The sequence below is a fragment of the Rhinolophus sinicus genome, chromosome 3, assembly GCF_057876585.1.
Source record: "Rhinolophus sinicus isolate RSI-liver-muscle chromosome 3, RSI-T2T, whole genome shotgun sequence".
Classification (NCBI taxonomy): Eukaryota; Metazoa; Chordata; class Mammalia; order Chiroptera; family Rhinolophidae; genus Rhinolophus; species Rhinolophus sinicus.
In genome coordinates, this window is record NC_142503.1 from 113,030,547 (window position 1) to 113,055,450 (window position 24,904).

Here is a 24,904-nt window from a genome sequence, read left to right on the forward strand (position 1 = left end):
TATGTAGAAAATGAAAAAATAACCTATAGAATGGGAGAAAATATTTGCAAATGATATATCTGAAAAGGGTTTAATACATAGAATATATAGAGGGTGCCAAAATATGTATACAAACTTTAAGAAAGGAAATAACTATTAAAATTGTAATACTGTATATTGATAACAAAAGATGAATACAAGTCACGTTTGACTTCTGCAATTACAAGAGGTGCTCCAAGTGGTTACCATCAGCATCCAGACACTTCTGATTATGGCAAACTACTGATTGAGCAACGTTGACCAAAGTGTCCACTTGTATACACTTTTTTGGCACCCCCGGTATATGCAATGGGATACTATTCAGCCACAAAATAAAAGTTGCAATATATGCTTCAACATGGATAATCCTTGGGAACTATGGTTAGTGGAATAAGCTGGACACAAAAAGACAAATATTGTCTGATCCCACTTATATGAAATTTTGTTCAATTTGTCCCTTTAGTCACCATAAGCATTTACCCATGCATGTACACACCTACACATATGTAGACAAGATTGCTCCGGGGTATTAGAGTTGTCAAGAAACAGAATGAAGCCAATTGCCCAAGATCACAAATTAACTACATTTCAACTCAAATCTGTAACTTCTATTTCAATCTTGCATTGCATATACCTGAGAATGTGTGAGTGTGAGTATGTGTGTGCATGCGCACATGCACGTCCATATGTTTACATTGTTGTCTAGTGTAGTTAGGCTCCTGAATAGATTCCAAGTACCATCTAACGGCTGGCATTCTGTAACCTCTTTTTGCTTGGTTGGCTATTTATAACTGTGTAAAAGATGTAAAGTGGTTAATAGAGTAATATAAATTTCTTAAAAGATAAAGTTTTCTGACTTTTTAACTTTACTTTAAAAAAATTTAACATACATCATTACTTTTAATAATTGACAACTACCAGAATTGTTGAGAAACAGAAATAAAATCTCTAATGTTTTAGCGACGTTTACTTTGATTGTCCCTTATTAATAACAGTGTTACTAACACTTCTAATTGAATTTACTGTTTATCACCAAGTGCAGTGATTAGTTTGTATGCATTTTCAAATTTTACAATGTACTTCCCCTGTAAGACTATGAAAGCATAGAGTGAGCAAATAGCCAAATTCACTCAGCCCTCGAGTTGGAACTCAGGCCTGCTTGACTCCAAGACCAGCTTACATGCTCAGCTTGGCTACTGCTTAAATACGACCATATTAACACGTATTAGCCATCAAAGATATTTTACTCCTATTTATGCTGGTGTTAAATAAGTGTTCTTTATTGACCCTGAAATTGTGCAAAATTGGAGAGATAGGTACTGATGATGAAACACAAGGCCTGAAATTATTAAAACACCATTGCCCTGGCTTTCAGGAAAAGCAATGAACAAATCTGCATTTATTATAATATGCGTACACTGAGGCATAATATTTCTGTAACGCTGTTTGAACAGCTGCACTGTTCACCTACAGAAGTGGGTGCACTTCAGTCATGGAAGAAGTAGTTCCAATATTATAAAGCAATTTGTAATCCCTTAAGGTTTTTGCACTACTTAAACATAACACAGTCTTATTAGTTCTTGCAATCATCATTTCACCATTCATACTTGAAATCACTGATATATCTACAAATCAGGCAATGTGCAAATTAAGTCATAGTAAAACATTTATTTGTTAAAGTGATATAGTTATTCAAGATTCTACAGTCTTAAATCATGGATGGCAATGGAACATGGATTGATACAGAACTCGATGCCAATGTAGGCTTTTTTCTTTCGTTCTTTTAAAAAAAATACTTGTGGGCCAGAATTAAAAACAATTTGGTTTTAAAAGGGGATGAACCATGATCTATCTGATGGAGCCAGTTCCGCGGGCATCAGAGACTTCTGCTTTGGCTCCTGTGGACAATTTCTTCTAGGACACCAGTTCAACAATTAGTCTTTGCGAACGGAAACATTTTTGAATTTTATCCAGTAAAAATATCAGTGGCAACTGTTTTCAGGAGAGAGAGAAGTGGTGCTCTTCAGATTAACTCCAGCCTCTGAAATGAAAGTGAAAGAAAGAAAGAAAGAAAGAAAGAAAGAAAGAAAGAAAGAAAGAAAGAAAGAAAGAAAGAAAGAAAGAAAGAAAGAAAGAAAGAAAGAAAGAAAGAAGGGAAGGAGGGAGGGAGGGAGGGAGGGAGGGAGGGAGGGAGGGAGGGAGGGAGGGAGGGAAGAAAGAAAGAAAGAAAGAAAGAAAGAAAGAAAGAAAGAAAGAAAGAAAGAAAGAAAGAAAGAAAGAAAGAAAGAAGGAAAGAAAGAGAAAGAAAGACATAGCTAATAAGATCATTGTGCTAGAAATCTAGAAGTTCTTAAACTATAAGAAGTCAGGCAGGAGTTTCTTGCTAAAAATATAAAACACCTCCCTGAAAGCAACTTAGACATGCACCTTAGCACTTAAAATGTTGCTTGGTAATTTCCAATTGGTGGATATATAAAATAATTTTATTTTAAAAAGAATCTAAATGTATTAAGCCTGAATAGTTATGCAAGTCAAAGCCAAATTGTGAAATGGCATTGTCCCTTGCTTTGGTGTTCCATATTTACATAAATAAGATAAAAAATATAATGATTTTGTTCAGTAATGTATGGCACTTAAATTTTAAAAAGTATTCACACTGCTTTTTAAAATATGAATACGAACCTATGAAATCAAATTTGTTCATTACAACTAAAACCTAAGTATTCTCTATGTTTTTATATATTCTGCTGGGAGTTTTGTATCATATTAAAATTTTAGTAAATTTAATTATATATTTACTGATAATGCAAATAATTATTCATCTTCAATAATTTCTTCACCCACAGAACAAAATGTGAAAACTGACAGTAACTCAAAAGCAAAGGTATTCCATAGTTAACATGATATTGGAATAATATAAAAATATTTAAAAATATTTACATATGTTAATGTATCACATATGATACTTCTATAATAAAATCTTAAGAATAATAAACTATAAAAATATTTTCTTCTAATATGAGTTCTCATTACTTAGTACTAAGTACTGGATTTAAGATATGTCATAAAGTCTATCCTAGAAGAAGGTAGAAAATAATTTTTGAGAAATACACAATTTCATACACATGAAATGTAAGTAATTTTTCTGTCTCCCATTTAAAAACAGCTACATGTTTATAATTTGAGGTTATAAAATGCATGGCACAAATGAGTCATGAACTATAGAGTCTTAGTTATCTACTGAATATTCTATATCAAAATGCTGATATAGAACATATTGAGATAACTTGATGAAATTATTAAAGTATTTTATGGCTATTTTGATAACTTTATGTGATAAAGGTAGATGAAATACTGTAGCGATATTTTATTTAAGAGCATATTTCAAAATACTTGATAATCTGAATAAGTGAAGTTACATTTGGAACAAGGAGTAATTTTTTAGAATTACTGAACAAAGAATTTACATCATGTTTGAGGATTGTTAATAGGTAATAGATGTGTATGCTATTTGTAGAAAATAATTACCTTGGAAACTACTGAAAAATAGATATCACTATCATACTTTACCTGGAATATTCTAAGAAAATTATTGCAAAATCACTTTAAATTACAATGGGATATATCTAAATTCCTCCCTGTTGGGTTCATGACAGAGCTTATTTTGATGAAATTGGACATCGACATGTTTGTTTTTTTATTTATTTTTATATTTCCAATAATATGTTCCCTTTGATAGAAAAAAGATGTAATTGCATTATATCAAATTTCAAGATTCAGTAAGTAGTTATTTTGGAAGGCTAAACATACATACCTACAAGAAAAATATAGTGGATCATATAACCAGTTTGACTTTAGGAATAATAAATCCTTTCAGAATACAAACTTTATTTTGATATCAACTTGATTCTATAAGCTGACATAAATAATTTTTTATTCTATTTCACATTACATAATATTATTAACAAATTGTGGAATTACGATTTATACAAAAGCTGTTCATTTTGAACATTAGGATATAGCAATCAGTTTTGGGAACAATGATTTGATTTGGAACAATTATTTGATTTGTCTGCTCTGAAGCTAGTACCATTATTGAAATGATGAAATAATATCAAGCTGAATAAAACCTTGTATGTAGGATATTCAAAATAATACTTTTTACTTTACTTATCAATAGACAAACTCTTACAATGAGTCCACAAATATCTAAACATGGAACAGAAAATTATAAGAGCATCACAAAGACAAAAAAAGGACTAATAATTATGCAAAAATTTTACAAGAACTGACAATGAATTTGGGGTCGGCTCAGTATATTTTGGTAATGGTTCTCATTTAACAGTGAAAGGGTATCATGGGAAACACTGTGACAGTCTTATTAAAATTACTACAAATAAAAGAGTAAATTAAAGCTACTTCAGCATTAAGAGAAGGAAAAATGTCGTGACATTGAATGGATTGTGGGAAATGCTGTTACTGCCCTTACTCAGAACGTAACAGAGAACAATGAAAGCTTTTTATCTCACATAGTTAAGATATCTAACAAAGAATGAGATGATTTCTAAAGGTCAATGATGACACTAGGGTCCAATTTTTTTCTTCAGATTTTCTGAAATGTTCAAATGTGTCAAAAAGTGTTTTAATTATTATGAAAATAGTTGTTTTCTACATATGTGCCTATTTTATTACTTTTATTTTTTAAAAAATTCACTTGAAGGGAATATCACTAGAAAGACGTACAAATATTTTATATTGGTCATTTTTCTTGGAAAAAAAATGGAGAGATAGCTGGATCACATACACACATTTGCTTGGCCATTTAGCTCTTATTTCATGTATTTTTCTAACTGTGTTTTCCCCTAGTTATTTAAATGTTGCTGTTTATTTATATTCAACATTACTAACTTTTTATTCATTTATATATTAGTGGTTTCTCTAAAAGAACTACACTCATTTTATGGTTATTGCATCTGTAGCAGAGATTTGATGACAAAGTTAAAACATTTTAAATACCTTGATTGATGCTGTAACAACATAATCAGAAGTCAAAAATATTAAAATTGGGAAGCAATTATTTTAAAGGCTGGTGCAAGCAATCACAAATAAGCAATATTTCTTGTGCATATTTAAACATACACACAATGTACACATATTTTGTTGTTGGTCTGAATACAGCCAATACTTTATAAGAAATTTCACTTTAGGTGTTTTCAGTATAAATGAAAACTAGTCAACTGTTCTATTTTAATTGCCAAACATGGCATAGCAATTGTTTTACCAGGTTCATGTTAAGCAAAGAAATATTTTAAAACACAAGGTAAATTTATATGGAAATGCCAGTTTACTAGTAGAGTAATTATCACTAATTTTATCAATAATTTGCTTTTGCTCTCAATTCATCTCAGTGTGATTAGAATCCTAAGATTTATTATAGAAGTATTACATGTGACACATTAAACTATTTTAATCCTACTCTATGTCTATACACATACAGGAAGGGTTTTAAGAAAGAAAATTGACATAGGGCTTATTTTGGCTAACAGAAATGAAATAAATATATTTACCCTTCACCCTTGGGGGGAAAAATGATCTTAGCAGATACCTGAGTATGAAAAAGAACACCTAAGGCACTGACTAGATGAAACCTTTCTGCTCTTTCTGAACCTTCCTATTAAAGCTTGATGTTATATTAAGGAGTGCGGTATACTCAATTTAATATTATTGCCTTGGAAAAAATGTTCACATCTTGAAAAAGGAATGTGTTTTAATTTTTCGTTTTCTTTTCTTTTTTCTTTCTTGCTTACTTTTACCGTCTATATACATAGGAAGCATATAATTTAAATATAATGCAATGGGTAGTATCCAAATTTCTGGAAAATGTATTTTGCCTCTGGGTAGGAAAAAAACATGTTATCATCTTGAAGAAAATATGCACTTAAACTAATATTTTATATTACCCTCTCTCAAAAAAGGAGCGAAGAAGCTGAGAGCATAAGCAATCTCTGCCAACTCTCTTCCTCACTTCATTCACACACAGTAAAGTGCTGCTAACATGTGGAAAACCATGAGAAGACTCACAGCACACAGGTCACAGGCTCTTCAAAGAGGCATCACTGTTTGGTTGTGCTGACAGCTGGAGAAATGATAGGACTGCTATAGCAGGAATCATTTACCAAGTACCAAGAAGAGTTATACTGAGGTCATACGGTGACTTAAATCTGATAATAGAAATATAGCAAGGAGTTTGCTAACAAGTGAATGATGTATTCCACGTAATTTTGTTACAATTATTCTTTGCTTCTGGATTTATATTTCTTGCTAATGCAAGAGAAAGGAAATAGCCAGAGCATGAAAGGAAGTTTCTATAACATGATAACAATAGTCATTTCTTTCATAAATGGAACTAAAAAAGACTCAACATAAGGTTTTAAAACATTTGACATTTTTCACCTGTATACGGGGTGTGATCAAAAGATAACGGTCAATGTCTAAATAAAAAAAAATATTACAGTAAAAGATACATTGCCATTAATCCCCCTCAAAATATCCCCCTCACTTCGAAAAGACTTATCCCATCATTCTTTCTACTTTCTGAAACAGTTCTGAAAGGCCTCTTTCGTGAGAGTCTGTAGTGCACTATCCTGTCTGCCTCGATGTCCTGAATCAATTCAAATGTTTACCTTTCATGGTCATTTTGACTTTGGGGAAGAGCCAGAAGTCACACGGTGCCAGATCCAGTGAATAAGGTTGATGAGGACACACTGTAACGTTTCTATTTGGCAGAAAATGCCATGTACCAAAAGCGATGTGTGATCACAAAATACAGTGACTGCTGTTATCACAAAATACAGTGACTGCTGCTGCCTAGTTCCATCGAAAGGAAAGGCAGGTATCTTCAATATGGGAAGTGGTGTGTTAAAATTCAGTAACAGAGTGTGACAAGTTTCAACTTGTTTGGTCAGTCGGGTATGAGCTACGGTTGAGAGAAAGTGTGTTTCAAAGTGTACTGTAAATCATCCTCCATCATGACAACACTCCATGTCACACATCGCTTCTGGTATACCGCTATTTCTGTCAAATAAAAACATTATGGTGCGTCCTCATCCACCTTTTTCACCAGATCTGTCACCGTGTGACTTCTGGCTCTTTCCCAAAGTCAAAATGATTCAGGACATCGAGAAAGTGCACGACCAAGCAACTATCTAAGACACTCATGAAAGAGGACTTCCAGAATTGCTTCAGAAAGTGGCAACAACAATGGGATAAGAGTGTTTGAAGTGAGGGGGAGTATTTTGAGGGGGATTAATGGTAATGTGTCTTTTACTCTAATTTTTTCATTAAAAATTCACTGTATTATTTGATCACCTCTTGTACATTAAAATGTGACCACACCTTGTACATGTAAATTTAATACAACACACACACTCACAAACACACACAAATTTACTACAAGTACAAATGAATTATTGAAAGATTACGCACTGATTATTAGTATTTGGGTCTGGGTATTGGATCATGACAGATTTATGTTTACTCTTTTATTTTAACTATATTTTTCAAAGTTTCTTTAATACTAATTAGTTAAGGACAAAAAAAAGTCATTATTATAAATTTTATGAACATATCACATTGGCAAACCTTGCGCTACCTCCGGTAGTACATAAACTCCCAAGGATGGAAGTTATCTTTCTCTAAATTTGACCTCTAACAATGTGCTAAAATAAATAAGTAAACACAATAATATGTAACATGATCTATGAAATGTAAATATTTTGGAAATTACTTTCATTATCAATTGAAAAATGGCTCAGATTGACTCTCCTGCTTCCAAATCTTTATAGAATATTTTAGTATCATTCTTGATCATGCGTCTGATAGATTAACCATTTGCTGCTTAATACATTTATAAAGATATCCTAACTTTCAGAACAGACTGATGTCCAAAGTGAAAAGACAAATATATATATATATATTTTTTAATAAAAGGGGATAAGGGGATAAGGGAGGGTAAGAAAGTGTGTGTGTGTGTGTGTGTGTGTGTGTGTGTGTGTGTGTGTGTGTGTGAGTGTGTGTGTGTGAGAGAGAGAGAGAAAAAGAGAGAGAGAGAGAGAGATTAAAATTTAAAAAGGGAAGAAGGGGGTGGTGGTAACACAAGCACCTTCATGCAGGTCAGTTCAGTACACAAAACAGAAGACAAAGCATGTGCCAGACACTGTGTTATTGATAGTTTCCAGTGAGCCATCTGTTCATTTTTTGCAACATAGGAATAGAGTCCTAAATGCAGCAAAGAAAAGATGCAGGAAAAACATTTTGTTTGATTTGGGAATGGGATTCATTCCATTTATATTGGGATTATAGGGGAATCCCCTGAATGATTGTCCAAGTAATTGTTATCTTTTCCATACAAATTGTTTAAAATCAAGACCCTAGTTTTACAACCAAGAAATAAAACAATGGCCTTTTTTAGAACTTTTAAAAGCAGAACATTTTTTCTGTGCCAAACTTTTAAGCAAATGGCTGATTATCCCAGCTGTTTTAACATATTGTTAAAATACTGTTCTGTTCTGGAAGCACACTTTCCGATTCAATTAAAATGTAGGAATCAAATACTCACTTGAAAGTCAACAACGAAGAAGAAGAAGAAGAAGAAGAAGAAGGAGGAGGAGGAGGAGGAGGAGGAGGAGGAGGAGGAGGAGGAGGAGGAGGAGGAGGAGGAGGAGGAGGAGAAGGAGAAGGAGAAGGAGAAGAAGAAGAAGAAGAAGAAAAGAATAATTGGTCACTGACAAAAGGAACACCATGAATATTTCATGGGTAGTCTTTTGCTCCATTTTTATAACAGCTACATTCATTTTAGATAACAGTGAAACATTTCTCTGCTCCTCCACTTTCAATGAAGTATAATGTTTCATCTCAGCTCCTATTAGGATGTGGAGGTCAAGGATAGGAGTGATTATATTCTTACTAAGCTGCTGTCTTCACATTGGGAAGTATTTTAAAAATACACATCATATCATGCATGACTCTGAGAGTATTCCGTTTTTTCTTACATTATGAATCAGAAATGTTCATTTAACTGTAAATACATCTAAGTCTAGGAATTGTTAACTCACTTAACTGAACTGAATGTCTTTACTGTTGACATTCAGTTTCAATTAACAATTTCAATACGTTACATAAATTAGTAAAACAAAAATTAAACAAATCATTTATAGAAGAATATACCCACTTAAAGTGCTGAAGTATGTGACAGATAACAAGAATCTCACCTGTGTTTCCTGGACAATCTGGTCAACATTAGTCAGCAAAGCATCTGGGAATAAAATTTTCAGTGTCATGAACAATTCATTTTTTAAAAAATCAGACCCTAACACACTTTTTACTGAAATCTTCATAAGATTTCTCTTAACAAAGATTTATCTAGATTTTTTTTAAAAAACTTGCCAGTTCTTGGGATAATTACAATTTACTTTTACAATACTTTACAGTTCTCTATGGCTACTTCTGCATACATAATAACATAAACGTAGAATTGTTTAAAATATTACTATAGTTACTAAAATGAATACTTATCAATATGGAATGCACTTTTTCTGTAAGACTTCAACAAGAGAATAAGGCTGCTATTAGTTTTCCCTTATCAAAGTGAACATTTCAACAACAGAGCTGGATTTGATCAACAAGAAAAGATACATCAAGGAAAAAAAAGTCCAACTTAGGAAATGTAGTTTTACCATATTCACCACACAGAGTATAGAACAATCATTTACAATATAAGCCATTATTCAATAACTCTCAAAACAATAGCGTATTTTACCAAGTACCCTTATGTAAAACAGTAATGTTCTAAATGCAAACATTCTGCCTTCAAATATCCATCTATATGTTCCAATTGGCTATAACTGTTTAGTACCTTTATATAGCCTTGCATAGCACACATTCTGTTTATTTCAAAATGTCCTTTTTTGAAGCAAATATTTCTATTTGTTATTAAGAAATGAAACAATTAAAAGAAAAATTTAGGTATCACAGGAAAAAATTATTTCTCAGCATTCACAGATGTGTGATGAGAATAATAGAAAACACTTTCTTATAAAATCTTCAGCACAAATAGGCATATAAATTTACAATGGCCTCTGGAGACTAGGTTTTACATCTCCAGCTTATTCAAAGCAATAATAAGACATGTTCACATTATACAGGAAAAAAAAAAAAAAGATTAGGAAATTACATTATGGTAGAGTCAACATAGTATATTTAATAAGTCCCTTCATGTTACTGGAATAATTATTTATTGGACATAGTTTGGAACAGAATCACAGTGTTTCTCTAGCTCATATTTCAGACAAGATTAAAGGTGCATCCACTTCAAAACACAAAATGAAAGGGATTTCATAGCTTTTCCCTTGAATGTACTTGAAAATGACTTTTTTGTTGTTTTTAAAATTCATGAACATAATAGTGACATATGTAAAAAGAATGGATGAAATCAGACAAGTTGTAGAGATGGTTATCATTAGGAAGTTTGGAAAAATCAATTTGTATTAGAGGGCTTATATTCCATTGTAATCTGATAAATAATAAGTATAGTTTGTACAGTTGTTCTGGAATAAGTTCTCTTTAGCCAGTCCATTTAAATCTAATTTTGTTACATTAGTTACAGTCCATGTTGCAGGACACAAAATTATGATTTTAATTAATTTTATAACTGTACATATTAATATATCTATATTACTTAAATATATTTTTAACTTATGTAGATATATAAATATGTACAGTATATAAATTTTATCCGATGGTAAATTCAGATCCTAAATTTTGACTTTGAAATAGCTGAACAAAATCAGAAGACAACGGTACACTGATAATTTTTTTATGCTATTTGTAATATTTGACAAAATTTCAGAGTTTTAACATTACCTTAAGTAGGTAATTTCATACTTAAATACACTCCCAGTTATAAACTACTACTTTTTATGTCCCACTTCATATAACACCACAATTTTAGGATGACTCCATTGCAGGAATATTTACCATTCTTTCTATATTAAGTGATCATCTGTACTACTTCAGAAAGGATTGTTTGTTTCAAAACCAAACAAACAAACAAAAAAGAAAAATTTATTCTATTTGTAGTCTTATTATGTATTAACCCAGCATGAGTGGGAAAGGATTGAGTAATCTAAGAGACAGAGCTCTGAAATTATTATAAAATTTCATTCATTAATTTTGATTATTTTTTCTTTGCTCTATGAAATTTAAAAAATGAGATATTTCTTATCCATAAATTTAACACAACTAATGTTTAACTCACAAAAATCTTAAGGTAAATTATTATTGTCTTTATTATCATCATCAACCGAGGAGGATAAGATAAATATCCTTTTCTCATCCAATACATCTCTATGCTTAATTCCTTTCCCCAAAACATTTCACACACACTCACACACAGAAACATCCACATACATTGTTAAAGTGCAAAGACTGGACAGTGAGACACAAGGGAAGCCTGAAAAAGGGGAAGCGTGTAGATAGTCTTCATTCTAATATAAATGAACATTGCTTTCTTAGCAGTATAAAAATACAACTGGAATTCTGACACATCAAGAAGAAAATGGACTCCTACCTGCAGTCTTTGAAAAACATCCCATTTATCTTCACAATTTTATGTACAAAGAGATGCTTTATGTTTTGGAACTTTTTTTTAGCTGTTGGCATTTTAATGACTGTTTTTAAGTTTATTATTCTGAATAAACAAGTGGTAAATACTAAAATTTAGGAACTCAAAGGCAATTGATGTAAATTTTGTGATAAATATTGTTAATTTTTTAGATTAATAAATGACATATTTAGTCCATTTCAGTATTAATACATGCAAATAAAATAAATTGAAATTTAGTTTGGGAAAAAAAAAACTTGAGTGCTTTAAAGTGAAGTAGAAACTGCTTTACAAAAAAAAGATTAAAAAAAAAGATTTTTATAGACAGATGGAATGTGTTTATTTTTTTTTTTAAATTCTTTAAGTTCTTGTGAAGGAAGTATGTATCATTCAGTAGTGGACTTGTCATAGTTATAAATGGCTTACAATTATTCAAAAACTTACATTCCAAAACATTTTAAGTAAAATATATCTACAAAAATATATCTACAAGCTAAAATCAAATGTCTGAAAGCATAAAATAGCTTACTGTCCACCTCAACTTAACTAACTACATTTAATGGTTGGAAAAATGCAGCAAATAAATTGGCCACAGCAAGGGTGTTATTGTACCTAACTTAAATTATTGTATTCAATGTATTTCTGTACTAATCTATTTGTAGACTAAAAATAAATAATATTCATCAAACCTATCTCTGTTTCCCCTTAGAATTTAAGGCAGCTTTGGCTGCTTCATTATCCCTTTATGACACTTAGATACAGACCCACTTTAATAATAGCTTGAAATTTTCAAATTGGGGACAATTATCCAAAAGAAACAAAAAACAACACAGGCACACATATAATTTTTTAAAAAGTTTGAAGTAAATCTCTTTAAATATATTGTTAGTTTGCTTTATATTGAACAAGTTGAAACTGTGGTGTAAAATGACTAAAAATCAAAGAAAAATATTTATGAATAAGGAAGAAAAAACAATATATATAACCTATATATAGTCAACAACAACAAACAGCAAACCATATGCTTTGGATCACATATATATATATTTGGATCATATATATATTTGGTGATACTTGGATCACAAATCTCCACCGTCTTAATTAATAAAAATTCTTATTACTGCACCTTCCTCCTGGCCTCATTCATTTACTTATTTATCTATCCATTCACTCATTCATCCGTCTGAGTAAGTACTGTGTTTTGGACACTATACCAGGTAGCTTCAATCACCTCCCAACCTCCCCATTGATTTATTTTTCAGTCACTTTGCACTGAAACAGCCCTGAGTAAAAAAAAAAAATTTCATACACTCATATAAACAAAAACAAAAACTTTTGAATCTCAACAGGCCAATCATTTGTGATGTCTCAAAAAATAAACTTTTTGAAGACAGGAACACATGACTTCTTATCATGGCTAAGAACAAGTGTTCAAGGCTTTGGTTAGCACACCCTGAAAATAGTATTGTAAAAGCAATAAAAATTTAAATGGCTTCAATGGCTTTAGTCAAACAATAAATTTCACATGGTTAGATATTGTAGATTTCCAAGTGTTTATGAGAAATAAAATATATTTAAATAAAGTTTCATCAGAAACATAAACAGAAAACTGATTTTTAAAAATACAGGCAACTACAAAATAAAACATTCATTAATCATTAGCTTGGAGTAAATATGCTAAGTTGTTGCCTTTGTTGCATGAGTTCAGAGCCCCTTGCTCACAATCTTCATAATGTCAGAGATTCCTTCTTTGGGGATTCATTTCTTTAAGACTCAAAAGCTTTTATATAGTCATGATTTTTAAATACTATGTAGGTACAAACTAGGAAAGAGGAAAGTAAAATACTTTTGTCAATCAGCACCTCATGGGGAATTAAATAATTAATGCTAATGTCAAATGTTTAGTTGCATTGAAGCATTATTACAGAAAGACAAATACCATATAATCTCACTTATATATGGGAATCTCAAAACAAACCAAAACAAATCCAAGCTCATAGATAGAGAGAACAGATTCATGGTTGTCAGAGACATTGGGTGGAGCTGGGGGTTGGGGACAGAATGGGTGAAGGGAATCAACAGGTATAAATTTCCAGTTATAAAATAAATAAATCATGGGAACGCAATGTAAGAATGATTAATATAATTAATAACATTGTACGTATATCTGAAAGTTACTAAGAGACTATATTTAAGTAGTACTCATCAAAAGAGAAAAGAATTCTGTAACTGAATGGTGCCATATATTAACTAGATTTTTTGTGACAATCATTTCACAGTATATACAAATACTGGATCATTATGTTGTACATCTGAAACTAACATGATGTTATATGTTAAATATATATATATATATATATATATATATATATATATATATATATATATGAAATGTGTGTATCAACTTTTTGAGTTAAAAATATAAATAAAAATGTTTAGTTGGGATTAGAGCATTATTATAGAAGTAGTGTTAAAAATACTCTTCGAGTAACGCTTTTGATTTTACACAATACTACCACAAGTGATCTCATTTATTCCTCACGTGAACTATATACCTGACGCATGAAAGCTGATTAGATTTTAGAAATATGAAAGGCAAACTTCAGAAAGGGATGCATAGCAGAAAAGGCATTTAGGAAAAGCTTAAAATAATAAAAGCCTATCAGACAATTATTTTTAAAACTGCCAAAGTAAGTAATCTCTAACTGCTTTAATCTTGCCTTCTTTGGAATGTTATCCCAATAAATCATATGTGATAAGATGTACCTCTGTCAAGTTAAAATTAACTGAAATTTTTATATATCTCTCTAGCAGAAGGAAGTTGAACTAATGATTGATATTCCTCAACTATTTTAAATGGTATTTCAAGTGATCTGATTTAAAAAAACTCATAATATTATAGCTAATTTTTTGTTTAAGAGTCTCACGTTCTCAAATCAAAAATAAAAACCCCTTAATGTTGATCCTGTTTATGAATCTTTAATAAAGCATCATAAAATTAGCAAATAATGTTGCAGTATTTTCAACAAGTAGACAGAAACATTTATATGTAGACCTCAGTTTCAGTGAATGTCAAGAATGCCATGTTATCAAAAAGTGATATTGTCTGAATAAATTTTTAAAATCTTTTTTTTAAGGTTGCATGATTTCTAATTAAATTTTATCACAGGTTTTGGTTAAAATAATAAATGCATTTACTCTAAAAGGAAACATTCAATTCAGAATTACAGCACAGAAGGGAAAAATGAAACCACTATCTGGTTAATGAGCAATGACTTTACATTGCTTATAAATGTAACAAGAAATTGATTAGAAGTTTTTTTTAAATTATTTATGATAAAAATAAATATCCCTTTGATAAAGGCAATCTTGTATTTTTATCTCCCTTTTTAACTTGCATTAAGAAAAAGATAAACTCATTCGATGAACAAATGTGTATTAAATGAAGGAAAATACCTTCACATGCCCAGTGATGCATATAAAATTGTGGCATGTAACTTAAAACTGAACTGGATTTTTTTTTTCATAAATGCAGAATCAACTACATTTTCTTCTACTTCCCACTGAAAAAGCTGTGTCCTGGATTAGAATTATCATAAAACCATTAAGGCACCTGAACCAAGAATATTGTTTAAAAGGGTACTTATTTTAACACTGTCTGGTTAAAGTTATTGAATATTTTATTTTAAATAACATAACAACACAGCGTTGTTCTCTACAATATTTGCCTAAAAACAAACACCATTGTCATTGAAAGAAAATAGACAATCTACTCATTGAAAAATACCGATCATCCATAGGTGGCCCTTTGTAAGACTGGAGGAAACATCATTATTTATGCAAGACATTATTTTTCCTATGACACTTTCATTTTGCGATCTGCTATTGCAGAACCTAGAAGCCAATTCTAGAATAGAGGAAGGCACTGCTATGTTATGCTTTTTTCCCTAACCCTTTAAAAAAAAAAAAAAAAAAATATATATATATATATATATATATATATATATATATATATATGTATATATGTATATATATATAATATTAATTATAATATTAAATATATATATATTTAATATATACATATAAGTTTATGTATACATTTTTATATCAATAACTGAACCCTAGAAGGTTTTTACACCTCAGTCCTATTAGCTATGTATTCGAGAGACAGGACTAAAATTTCAAATTCCAATTTTCTATGTGAGTTTTCAAAATAACGTTTTCATTAAAAAGAAATAATAGGTTACACAGTGCTTTCCAATACACACTCAGATTTTGAAAGAGTTGCTTTTCCACTATGCCCATCAAAACCGTTGGACTGAATTAACATCCCATTCATAGACATGCTTCTCTTAGAAAATAGTCCACATGGGCTTGGTGAGTTAATATAACAATAGTATTCCTTTATTTCTCCATTCAGGGAGTACCTGTGCCTTGCTCTGGATCTCTCAGCAGGCAAAGTGAGAAACTTACTTGGCTTTGAATGTGCTCTTTTAGATGTGGGCCCCTCTGTGACAGAATCGGGAGGTCGACTAGCTAACTGCAATGCAGTTGAGTTGTTTCTGTTAGTGTTTTGGGACTCCACATTTGTGACAGCTTCATTCTGTGGTTCCATACTTGGCTTTGTGCCTGTCTTTCTTTTCTGCTTCTGGGACACAGAAGTGCTTGAAGTCCAGGTAGGAGGCAAAGCAGAGGTAGCGGTAGAGGAGTCCTGACTTGAACAAATTTCTGAAGATGGTATCACATTGTCGTTGGCAACTTTACAACACTGAGCATTGTCTTCATGTCCCACAGCTTGTTTGGACATGGACTGGGGCAGTGTTACACTGCAGCCTTGTATCTGAGCCCCGTTAGTTTGAGAGTAGACATTGCTGACCTTGGTGACCTTGTGTTGGCCATTATTGTTACACACCTTATAGCGGATCATGAGAATGATGATGAAAACCAGCACGGATGCCACAATTATTCCACCAATAATAATAATCATGGTGCCTCCCAAAAACTGGGACTGCATGAAATGGCATCGCACATAATCCTGTTCCGTAGTAAACTGGATGCAACCCACGACTCTTGTGGCAGTGAGGGAAGTGATGCCATCATCATATATTGCCAAGACACACAAGTCATACATAGTTCCAGCAGCCAGGTTATTGACAAGAAAAGTTGTGCTCGTAGGAGGTATCATTCTGAGGGACAATGGAATTTGTGTTAATATTTAAAAAAAAAAGAAAAAAACATATATACACATAGACTTATTATGACTTCAGTTCTGTTTCATTTTAGCAGTCATTAAGATAAGTCCATTTATAACCAATATGAAATATGGGAAAATGATCAAATCTTATATTTGCCCAGTTAAAATGGCTAAAAGTTATTGTTGGCTTCTGCATTATTCTAATGGTTCCTGCACCATGTCCTTGACAAGCTCACTAATTACATTGCTTGGCAAAGCAAAACTCATAATAAAAGCCACTGCTAAAAAATCATTTATGACAAATTGCTTTTGGAAGGTATGAGTGTGACATTATCTGACTACTAAACAAATCCATTTAGCACTTACAACACCTCTGTGACTAAAAGCCAATTTGAAGGAAGGGAAAACACTGACAACACATTAGAAACCAGAATGGAAATGCATTTTGGACTATTTATTTTCCAAATCAGTCATAAGCTGCTATGCAATGGTCCCCAGTAAAACTGTCTTTAATAACTAAGATAATTACTAAGACTAAAGTGCTTTATTTACAGGTCTCAGCCCTCTCTTATACCTTCAACACTTGGTTCCCAGCATGTTTTTATCTATATATCAGGCTAATGAAAATGGATGAGTAATATTATCCTATAACCACAAACAGGGCAAAAATCCCTCATCCTCTCCATTGTGACACTATGAACTCACTCTCGGAATACAGTATCTGAAACTTCGTGAGTGTATAGACATCTCTGAATCCATTATATCACAAGTCTGCAGATGCCCATTATTCACTAACATTTTTTTTTTTTTTCTCGGTAGCAACCTACATTATGACCCACACTAACATTTAATTTGGATAAAAGGGCTTGAAACTGTATATTTTTTTCCCTGAGATTTTTCGAAATTTCAAAACTTGGCAATGCTAATCTGTTATACAACCTAAACAATATGTTCTAAATGTACCAGGAAAATCTTAGGCCAGAGTATATATTTGTGATTGAAATCACTACCATTTGGTGATGATAATTGGCATGCATTACTAAGTATTTTATAGATAGATAGATAGATAGGTAGATAGATAGATAGATAGATATAGATATAGATATAGATATAGATATAGATAGATATGTATATATAGATATATAGATGTATATTATAATTTAATTTTTACAAAGAATATATGAGGTTGTCATTATCATGGTTTTACACACAATAAACATTAGGGTGCAGAATTCCAGCCATTTCTTCAAAGTCATGTAGAATTCACTTGTCATGGCAGGATTAAAATCTTGGAATTGGGAAAACAGAAAGTAACCTATTTCAGAGTTAAGATTTAAAATACACAGAATGTCTAGTAGCTACGGGAAGGTGAAGGGTAAGGATGAATGCTTTCTTTTACACTGTGTTAAATAACCCATAGCCCAGGTGAAGAGCTGAGTATGACAAGAGCAGACAACTTTATGCTAATATGCATGCATCATAGTCTACATTCCATACATTTAGTAATAAGAGAGAGATTAGATACCATTTACTCTAATCTCTTACTTTTAGGATGAGGAAATTAAAACTTAGGTAGAACATGGCCCAGGTTTGATCACAGGCTAAGTAGGCCAGTTTTGTTTTATCCTACCGCCTCATGCTCACTTTCAAAAATTTATCTCATTTCCATACATGAGTGAAAGTCAAATTATCTCCAATAATTCACATAGGTATATAAGAAGTGAGTTGATCTGATTTCACAAAAGCCTAAAGACAAATATATATGTATGTATTTCAAAGCCATAATTTTCTATCATTTCCTAGGAGTAGTAATAGTCTATCACGAGTGAAATCATATGGAGGGGTTAAAGGTATATTTCCAACTGAAAATTGGACAAGATGTGACTATAAATCAATGAGGCTGAACTTTAGAAAAACATACCAGAAATTCTGTAGTCAGATGCAAATTCTCCATTAATGTCCTTATAGGAAATTACATACTTAACTCCAACAGTACTTTCACTGCTCAAAATACTTATAAACTTTCTCTTGGAACTGTCTTAAGAACCAATGTACATGAAACAACACACATGCACATAACTCAGTCACTCAAAATATCAGTCTCATTATTTTATAGTTACATCCTATTTTTGACCAAAAATGGCAATATCCATCTTGATCACCCACCTTATTCACAAGACTTGGCTCCAAATGGCTTTTGCTTGTTTCCAAAATTCAAACTCACCCTCAAAAGACGAAGATTTGCCACCACTGAGGATATTCAAAATAGTATGACGAAGGTTCTAAAGATAATTCCAAAAGTGCTTTGAGCAATGGCAGCATCATTGGGATAATGGTATAGCCTCCCAACGTGACTTCCTTGAAGGAAAGAACACTCATATGGATGTGTAAGTTCTGGTATGTTTTTGCATTTTTTAAAATAAATCAATCTTGTTCTCTGATAGTCACATCTCAGATGAGGGGAAAAAAGTAAGTAAGAATAATATTAAATATAAATTTGAACTCTCTAAAAAGAACACCATCAAAATAGTTCCCCACATGTATTCACCTTTTATAAGTCTTACATTACACATTTTAAAAAATGGAGTTCTAGAATTACAATACAGAGTAGCACTGCCAATTAAAAAAAAAAAAAAATCAGTAGTACATTCACAAGCCCAAATAGTAAGATGCATGGTAAGTATAAAGATTTGCTTAATTTTATCTTACCTGTAAACAAGGGTGTCATCATAAGTACCATTGTACTGGATTTGAAACATACGTATTCCAGGGATATTTCTTTGAAAATTAAATTTAAGTAGTGCCGTAGATGATGTTGCTTCTGCCACCACAATTTTGTCTTGACTTATTTTAGTGTCACCATTACTACTGCTTGCATTAGAACCTGACTTAGTAGAAGTTGAGATATCTGAAGAACCAGGATCAGGCTCATGGATATGGTTAGTACTGTTTAGTAAGTGAGGGAGCTTAATTATGTGAAGATCCACTGTTTGTGTTGCTTCCCCGGCAGGATTAGAAGCAATGCAGGTAAAAGCACCTGTATCCTTTACAGTTGTTATAAGAATGTCAAGTGTCCCATTATCATACACCAGAGATCTTGTTGCATTTGAAATAAGCTTCCCTTCAGGAGAAATCCAGTGAATTGCAGGTTCAGGGTCACCCCTAGCTTTGCATCTAAGGGTTGCCCTTTGACCCTCCAGGACTCTCATCTCATGTGTATGGCGAGTAATGAGAGGAGGCTCACACAAAAACTCTTCCTCAGGAATTGACCAAAAATAACGACCAGTTAAAAGTGCTGGAGAAGCACAGGTCTCTAGGTCATCTTCTCTGGACAGACGCCTCAACCATAACAATTCGCAATTGCAATGCAAAGGGTTTCCACCGAAACTTAATGCAAAAGTAGATGGGCTTATGATTCCTGAGGTTGCTAGTACCTGAGCTCGCTGAAAGAGAGGGTCAGGTGGCAGCTTCTGCAATTTATTCGATGTTACATCTAGCCGAGTCATCTTGTGCAAGTGGGAGAAAGTCCCCTTAGGGATGTTATCAATCATATTGTGATCCAAACTAAGGGTGTGCAAGCTAACCATCTTCTCAACAGCATCCCAAGGAATTGTTTCTAAATTATTATAAGACAGATCCAGCTCCTCAAGGGCAAAGACATCATCAAACGCTGTAGAAGAAATTAAAGTCAGCTGATTGTTGTTCAGTATCAAATGATGGAGATTGGAAAGCCCACTGAACATGTCATTTGTAATTTTAGTCAATCGGTTGCTATTCAAATGCAATGCCCTCAAATTTCGTAAGTCAGCAAATGCATGAGGTGTAATAAAACTTATTGTATTCCTGGATAGAGTCAGGTCCACCAAGCTGGTCATATTGGCAAAATCTTTCCTTTTAATATTTGTAACAAAATTGTCTGCCAACCTCAGTTCCACAGTTCTTCTGTCAATGTTTGGTGGAACAAATAAAAGCCCTTTCTTGGCACAAAGGGTTGCAAGATTAGGAGACAAAATCTGACAGACACAACGCTTTGGACAGATCTGAGCTCTCACTGCTATGCCAATGAAAAACAGATAAAAAAGAATTTTTTCCATTGTAGATCGGATTTAAGAGCCTGAAAGAGAACATACAACACAGAGTTAGCATTCAATCATTTGACTAATGTTCATATCCCTACCAGAATAATCTTTTTTATGCCAATTGGAATACAGAAAGAATTTATTCATATGTTTACTTAACAAATAAGTATAAAGTATCTACTCTGTATTAGAGGCTATAATAGATACTAGGATGAAAAATACGCATTCATGGCCTCATGGCATTTAAAGTCAAATGGAGGCGAAAGAAATCAATAGATTATTGTAATTCTGTAAATTAAGCATTATTTTTGAAACACAGCCAGAGTACTCCATGGGTGCACAAAAAATACACATTCAGCCTGGCACGGAGGGTGGGAATTCAGGAAAACTTCCCTTTAAACCCCCGAAGACATCCTATAAGTTCAAAAGTTTAAAGACATATTTAAGAATTTACAAGTATTTCAATGTACTAGTCTGGGGAGAAATAATAAAAGACAGTATTTGTTATAGTTAACCTTGTGGCATAATATTTGAAAGTAATTGCTAATTAAATTTTATTCATCTTTACAAATTATCTTGAATATAGTACAACCTTCACACCCTAACTATAAGTACAGGATCTTAATCTCAAAAATAAAAAGGCTGAAAATTTACCACAAATGTTCTGAGTTTCTTAAATATTAGAATATTTTATTTAATGTCAACATGGATTTTTGAAGATAACTTATGGGAATCAGTCATCATTTCTGACAGTGAGTCTGAAGTTATCATATTCCATGTTCTTTTTCTAAAATATGAACACATTTATATTTATCCAAATTTAACTTTTTAAAAATGAGTCTCATTTTCCAGTTTGATCTTAAGTATTTGCTCTTGAAATTAATCCTCAAAGATAAAAATACTAACACATACATGATTAAAAGTTCTCATAAATTACATGTAGTTTTAAATGCTAAGAGCAAAAATAGCTGGAGAAAACCATTCAAATTTTTAATTGATGAAAATATGAAATATGGAGTTATTCTAGAAATAATGCACCAATTTTCTAAATAAAACATATCCCTAAAAGTTTGATTTACTTTATGCTATTTTATACCATATTAAATGTGGTTGAAATGAATAAAAACTGTTATTCTCAAGAAAGGAAATAGTCTTACTTTTCTGTTCATCACAGAATAACTAGTACTGAACTAGCCTTTCCACAATAAGCAGCAAAAAAAAAGTACAAAATGCATAAAACTATAGTTTTCAGATATCAGAAAAGAGGATGAACAGAATTGTGGTCCTCAAGAAAAGTGAATTAACAAAAATGAACCCTATCATTGTTCCTGGAGACAATTTCCAAACCACAGCACAGAAAGGGGAACAAGGCAAAGCACGAACAGGCTTATTCAATTTAAGAGACAGAGACTGGAATACAGAATCTCAAGTGGCTTGAATTAATGGGTGGGCGGGGTACCACAAAGGAGAGCGTTATTGGAAGAAAGAACTCCAGTAATCTCTGTAGGTAGACACGACAATAGATACTAACCATACATAAGCAATGATGGAAAAGAAAGAAAGAAAAATGACGAAAAAAAGTGAAAAAAACTTCAGTGACCTGTGGAAAAATACTAATAAGTCAAACATACACATAAGTGCCATATCAGAAGAAGGCTATAAGGTAGAAATATATTTGAAGAAGTAAAGGCAAACATTTTTCAAATCTGTGATAAGAAAGCACCCAAAAACCCATCAATCTAAGCTCAAAACAAGAAAAATCATACCAACACACATTATAATCATATTGCAGACAACCAAAGAAAAAGAAAAAAATAATCTTAAAAGCAGTCAGAGAAATAAGACACATTATAACAAGGTGAACAGAATAAAAATAATGGCTGACTCTTTACTGACTTCTCTTTGAAAATAAAGCAAGATAGAAGATTATATATATATATATATATATATATATATATATATATATATATATATTTAAATATTTAAAATGCTGCAAGAAAAAGGAAAGCCTGTCAACCTGGGTTGGCTTTCATACATTCATAAAAGAAAATTAAGGACATTTTGAGAGAAACAAATTAAAAGATTCATCACAACTAGAATTGCGCTATAATATAAAGGGATTCTCAGGTTGAAATGTATACCACATGAAATCTTGAATCTTCAAAAATGAATGAAAAGCAACAGAAACAGTATATTTACAGATAGGTAAATAAGCACAAATTGGTAGTTACAAAATAGTCATGGGGATATAAAGTGCAGCATAGGGAATATAGTCAATAGTAGGGAACATTATCAATAATATTGTAATAACTGTGTATGGTGTCTATGTACTAAATTTATTGGAGTCATCACTCAAAAGTTACATAGATGTCTAATCACTATGCTGTACACTTGAAACTAATATAATATTGTATGTCAACTGTAATTGAAAAGTAAAAAAAACACACAAAATATTTAAAAAGAAAGGCTGAACCTCACATAGTTTATATCTCACAAAGTTCTGTGCATAGGGGCAACACTCAGTAAATACTGGTTGAAGAAAAAAAGAAGTTAAAAAAAAAACAAAAAACAAAAAAACAAAACATCATTTTCACCCTAACCATGAAATATGATGGATAAACTACAAATTATGTATTTAAGAACATAACATCATAATGATAAAGAAACAAATAAACATAAAGGGACTATATTCCAGAATGTGATAGTCCTTGATGAAAGAGGAGCCATCCATGGATGGATGTCCTACTTTCCCCAAGACAGTGGTAAAGAGAAGGACCTACCTGGTATAAATTGGGGTGAGGAGAAAGTAGCCTACTGTTTAACATTTTTTTTTTTTAAACTTCATTTCTTTTTAGAACAGTTTTAGGTTTACAACAAAATTGAGAGAAAAGTAGAGAGCTACCCCATATACCAACTGCTCCCACTCATGGAAGGCCTCCTCCATTATCGAAACTCCCTACCAGCATGGTACATTTGTTATAATCAATGAATCTACATTGACACATCATAATCATCAAAAGTCCATAGTTTACATTAGGGATCACTCTTGGGGCTGTATATGATAGGGTTTCAACAAATGAATAAGGACATGTATCCACCGTTACGTAATCATACAGAGTATTTCCACTGCCCTAAAAATCCTCTGTGCTCTGCCTATTCATCTCTCCCCAGCCCATCTCTCCCTGGCAAGCACTGATCATTTTAGTGTCTGCATAGTTCTGCATTTTCTAGAATGTGATATAGTTGGAATCATACAGTATTTAGCTTTTTCAGATTGACTTCTTTCACTTAGTGATATGCCTTTAAGATTCCTCCATGTCTTTTCATGGCTTGACAGCTCCTTTCTTTCCAGCACTGAATAATATTCCATTGTCTGGATGTACCACATTTTATTTATCCATATTCACCTAATGAAAGACATCACAATTGCAAATTTTGGCAATTATGAATAAAGCTGCTACACATCTGTATATAGGCTTCTGTGTAGACATAAATTCTTAACTCCTTTGGGTAAACATCAAGAGTGTGATTGCTGGAGTCTACAGTAAGACTATATTTAGCCTTGTAAGAAACTACCAAACTGTCTTCCAACGTGGCTGCAACATAATTCTCCCCAACAATGTGTGAGAGTTCCTGTTGCTCCACATCCTCATCAGCACTTGATGCTCTCAGTGTTTCAGATTTTGGTCATTGTAATAGGTGGGTAGTGGCATCTCATTGCTTTAAGCTGAATTTCCCTGGTGACATGTAATGTGGGTTATCCTTTCACATTCCTTTTGCCATCTGTATATCTTCTTGGGTGAGTTATCTGTTAACCTATTTGCCCTATTTTCAAATCATGTTTATTTATGTATGTATATATGCATGTATTTATTATTATTCTTGAGTTTTATGAGTTATTTGTACATTTTGGATAACAGTTCTTTATCACATGTGTCTTTTGCAAGCATATTC

The 24,904-nt window shown here is 32.2% G+C and overlaps 1 protein-coding gene across 4 annotated transcripts in view; it reads right to left on the minus strand.

Annotated features, from left to right (window-relative positions):
• Window positions 1-1,671: 1,671 nt before the first annotated feature.
• LRFN5 (leucine rich repeat and fibronectin type III domain containing 5) overlaps window positions 1,672-24,904 on the minus strand; it is a 260,660-nt gene continuing 237,427 nt past the window's right edge. For 2 of the 4 annotated variants that reach the window (XM_019752187.3, XM_088796864.1), the window contains 2 exons: window positions 19,581-20,985; window positions 15,799-16,863 (listed from right to left, as the gene is read on the minus strand). In XM_019752187.3, the coding sequence (XP_019607746.3) occupies window positions 15,921-16,863; window positions 19,581-20,965 (2,328 nt within the window). In that variant the 5' untranslated portion in view covers window positions 20,966-20,985 and the 3' untranslated portion in view covers window positions 15,799-15,920. Of the gene's footprint in view, window positions 2,060-9,287; window positions 9,332-15,798; window positions 16,864-19,096; window positions 19,230-19,580; window positions 20,986-24,904 lie in introns of those variants that run through there. The other 2 variants (XM_019752190.3, XM_088796865.1) reach the window with 2 other exon arrangements.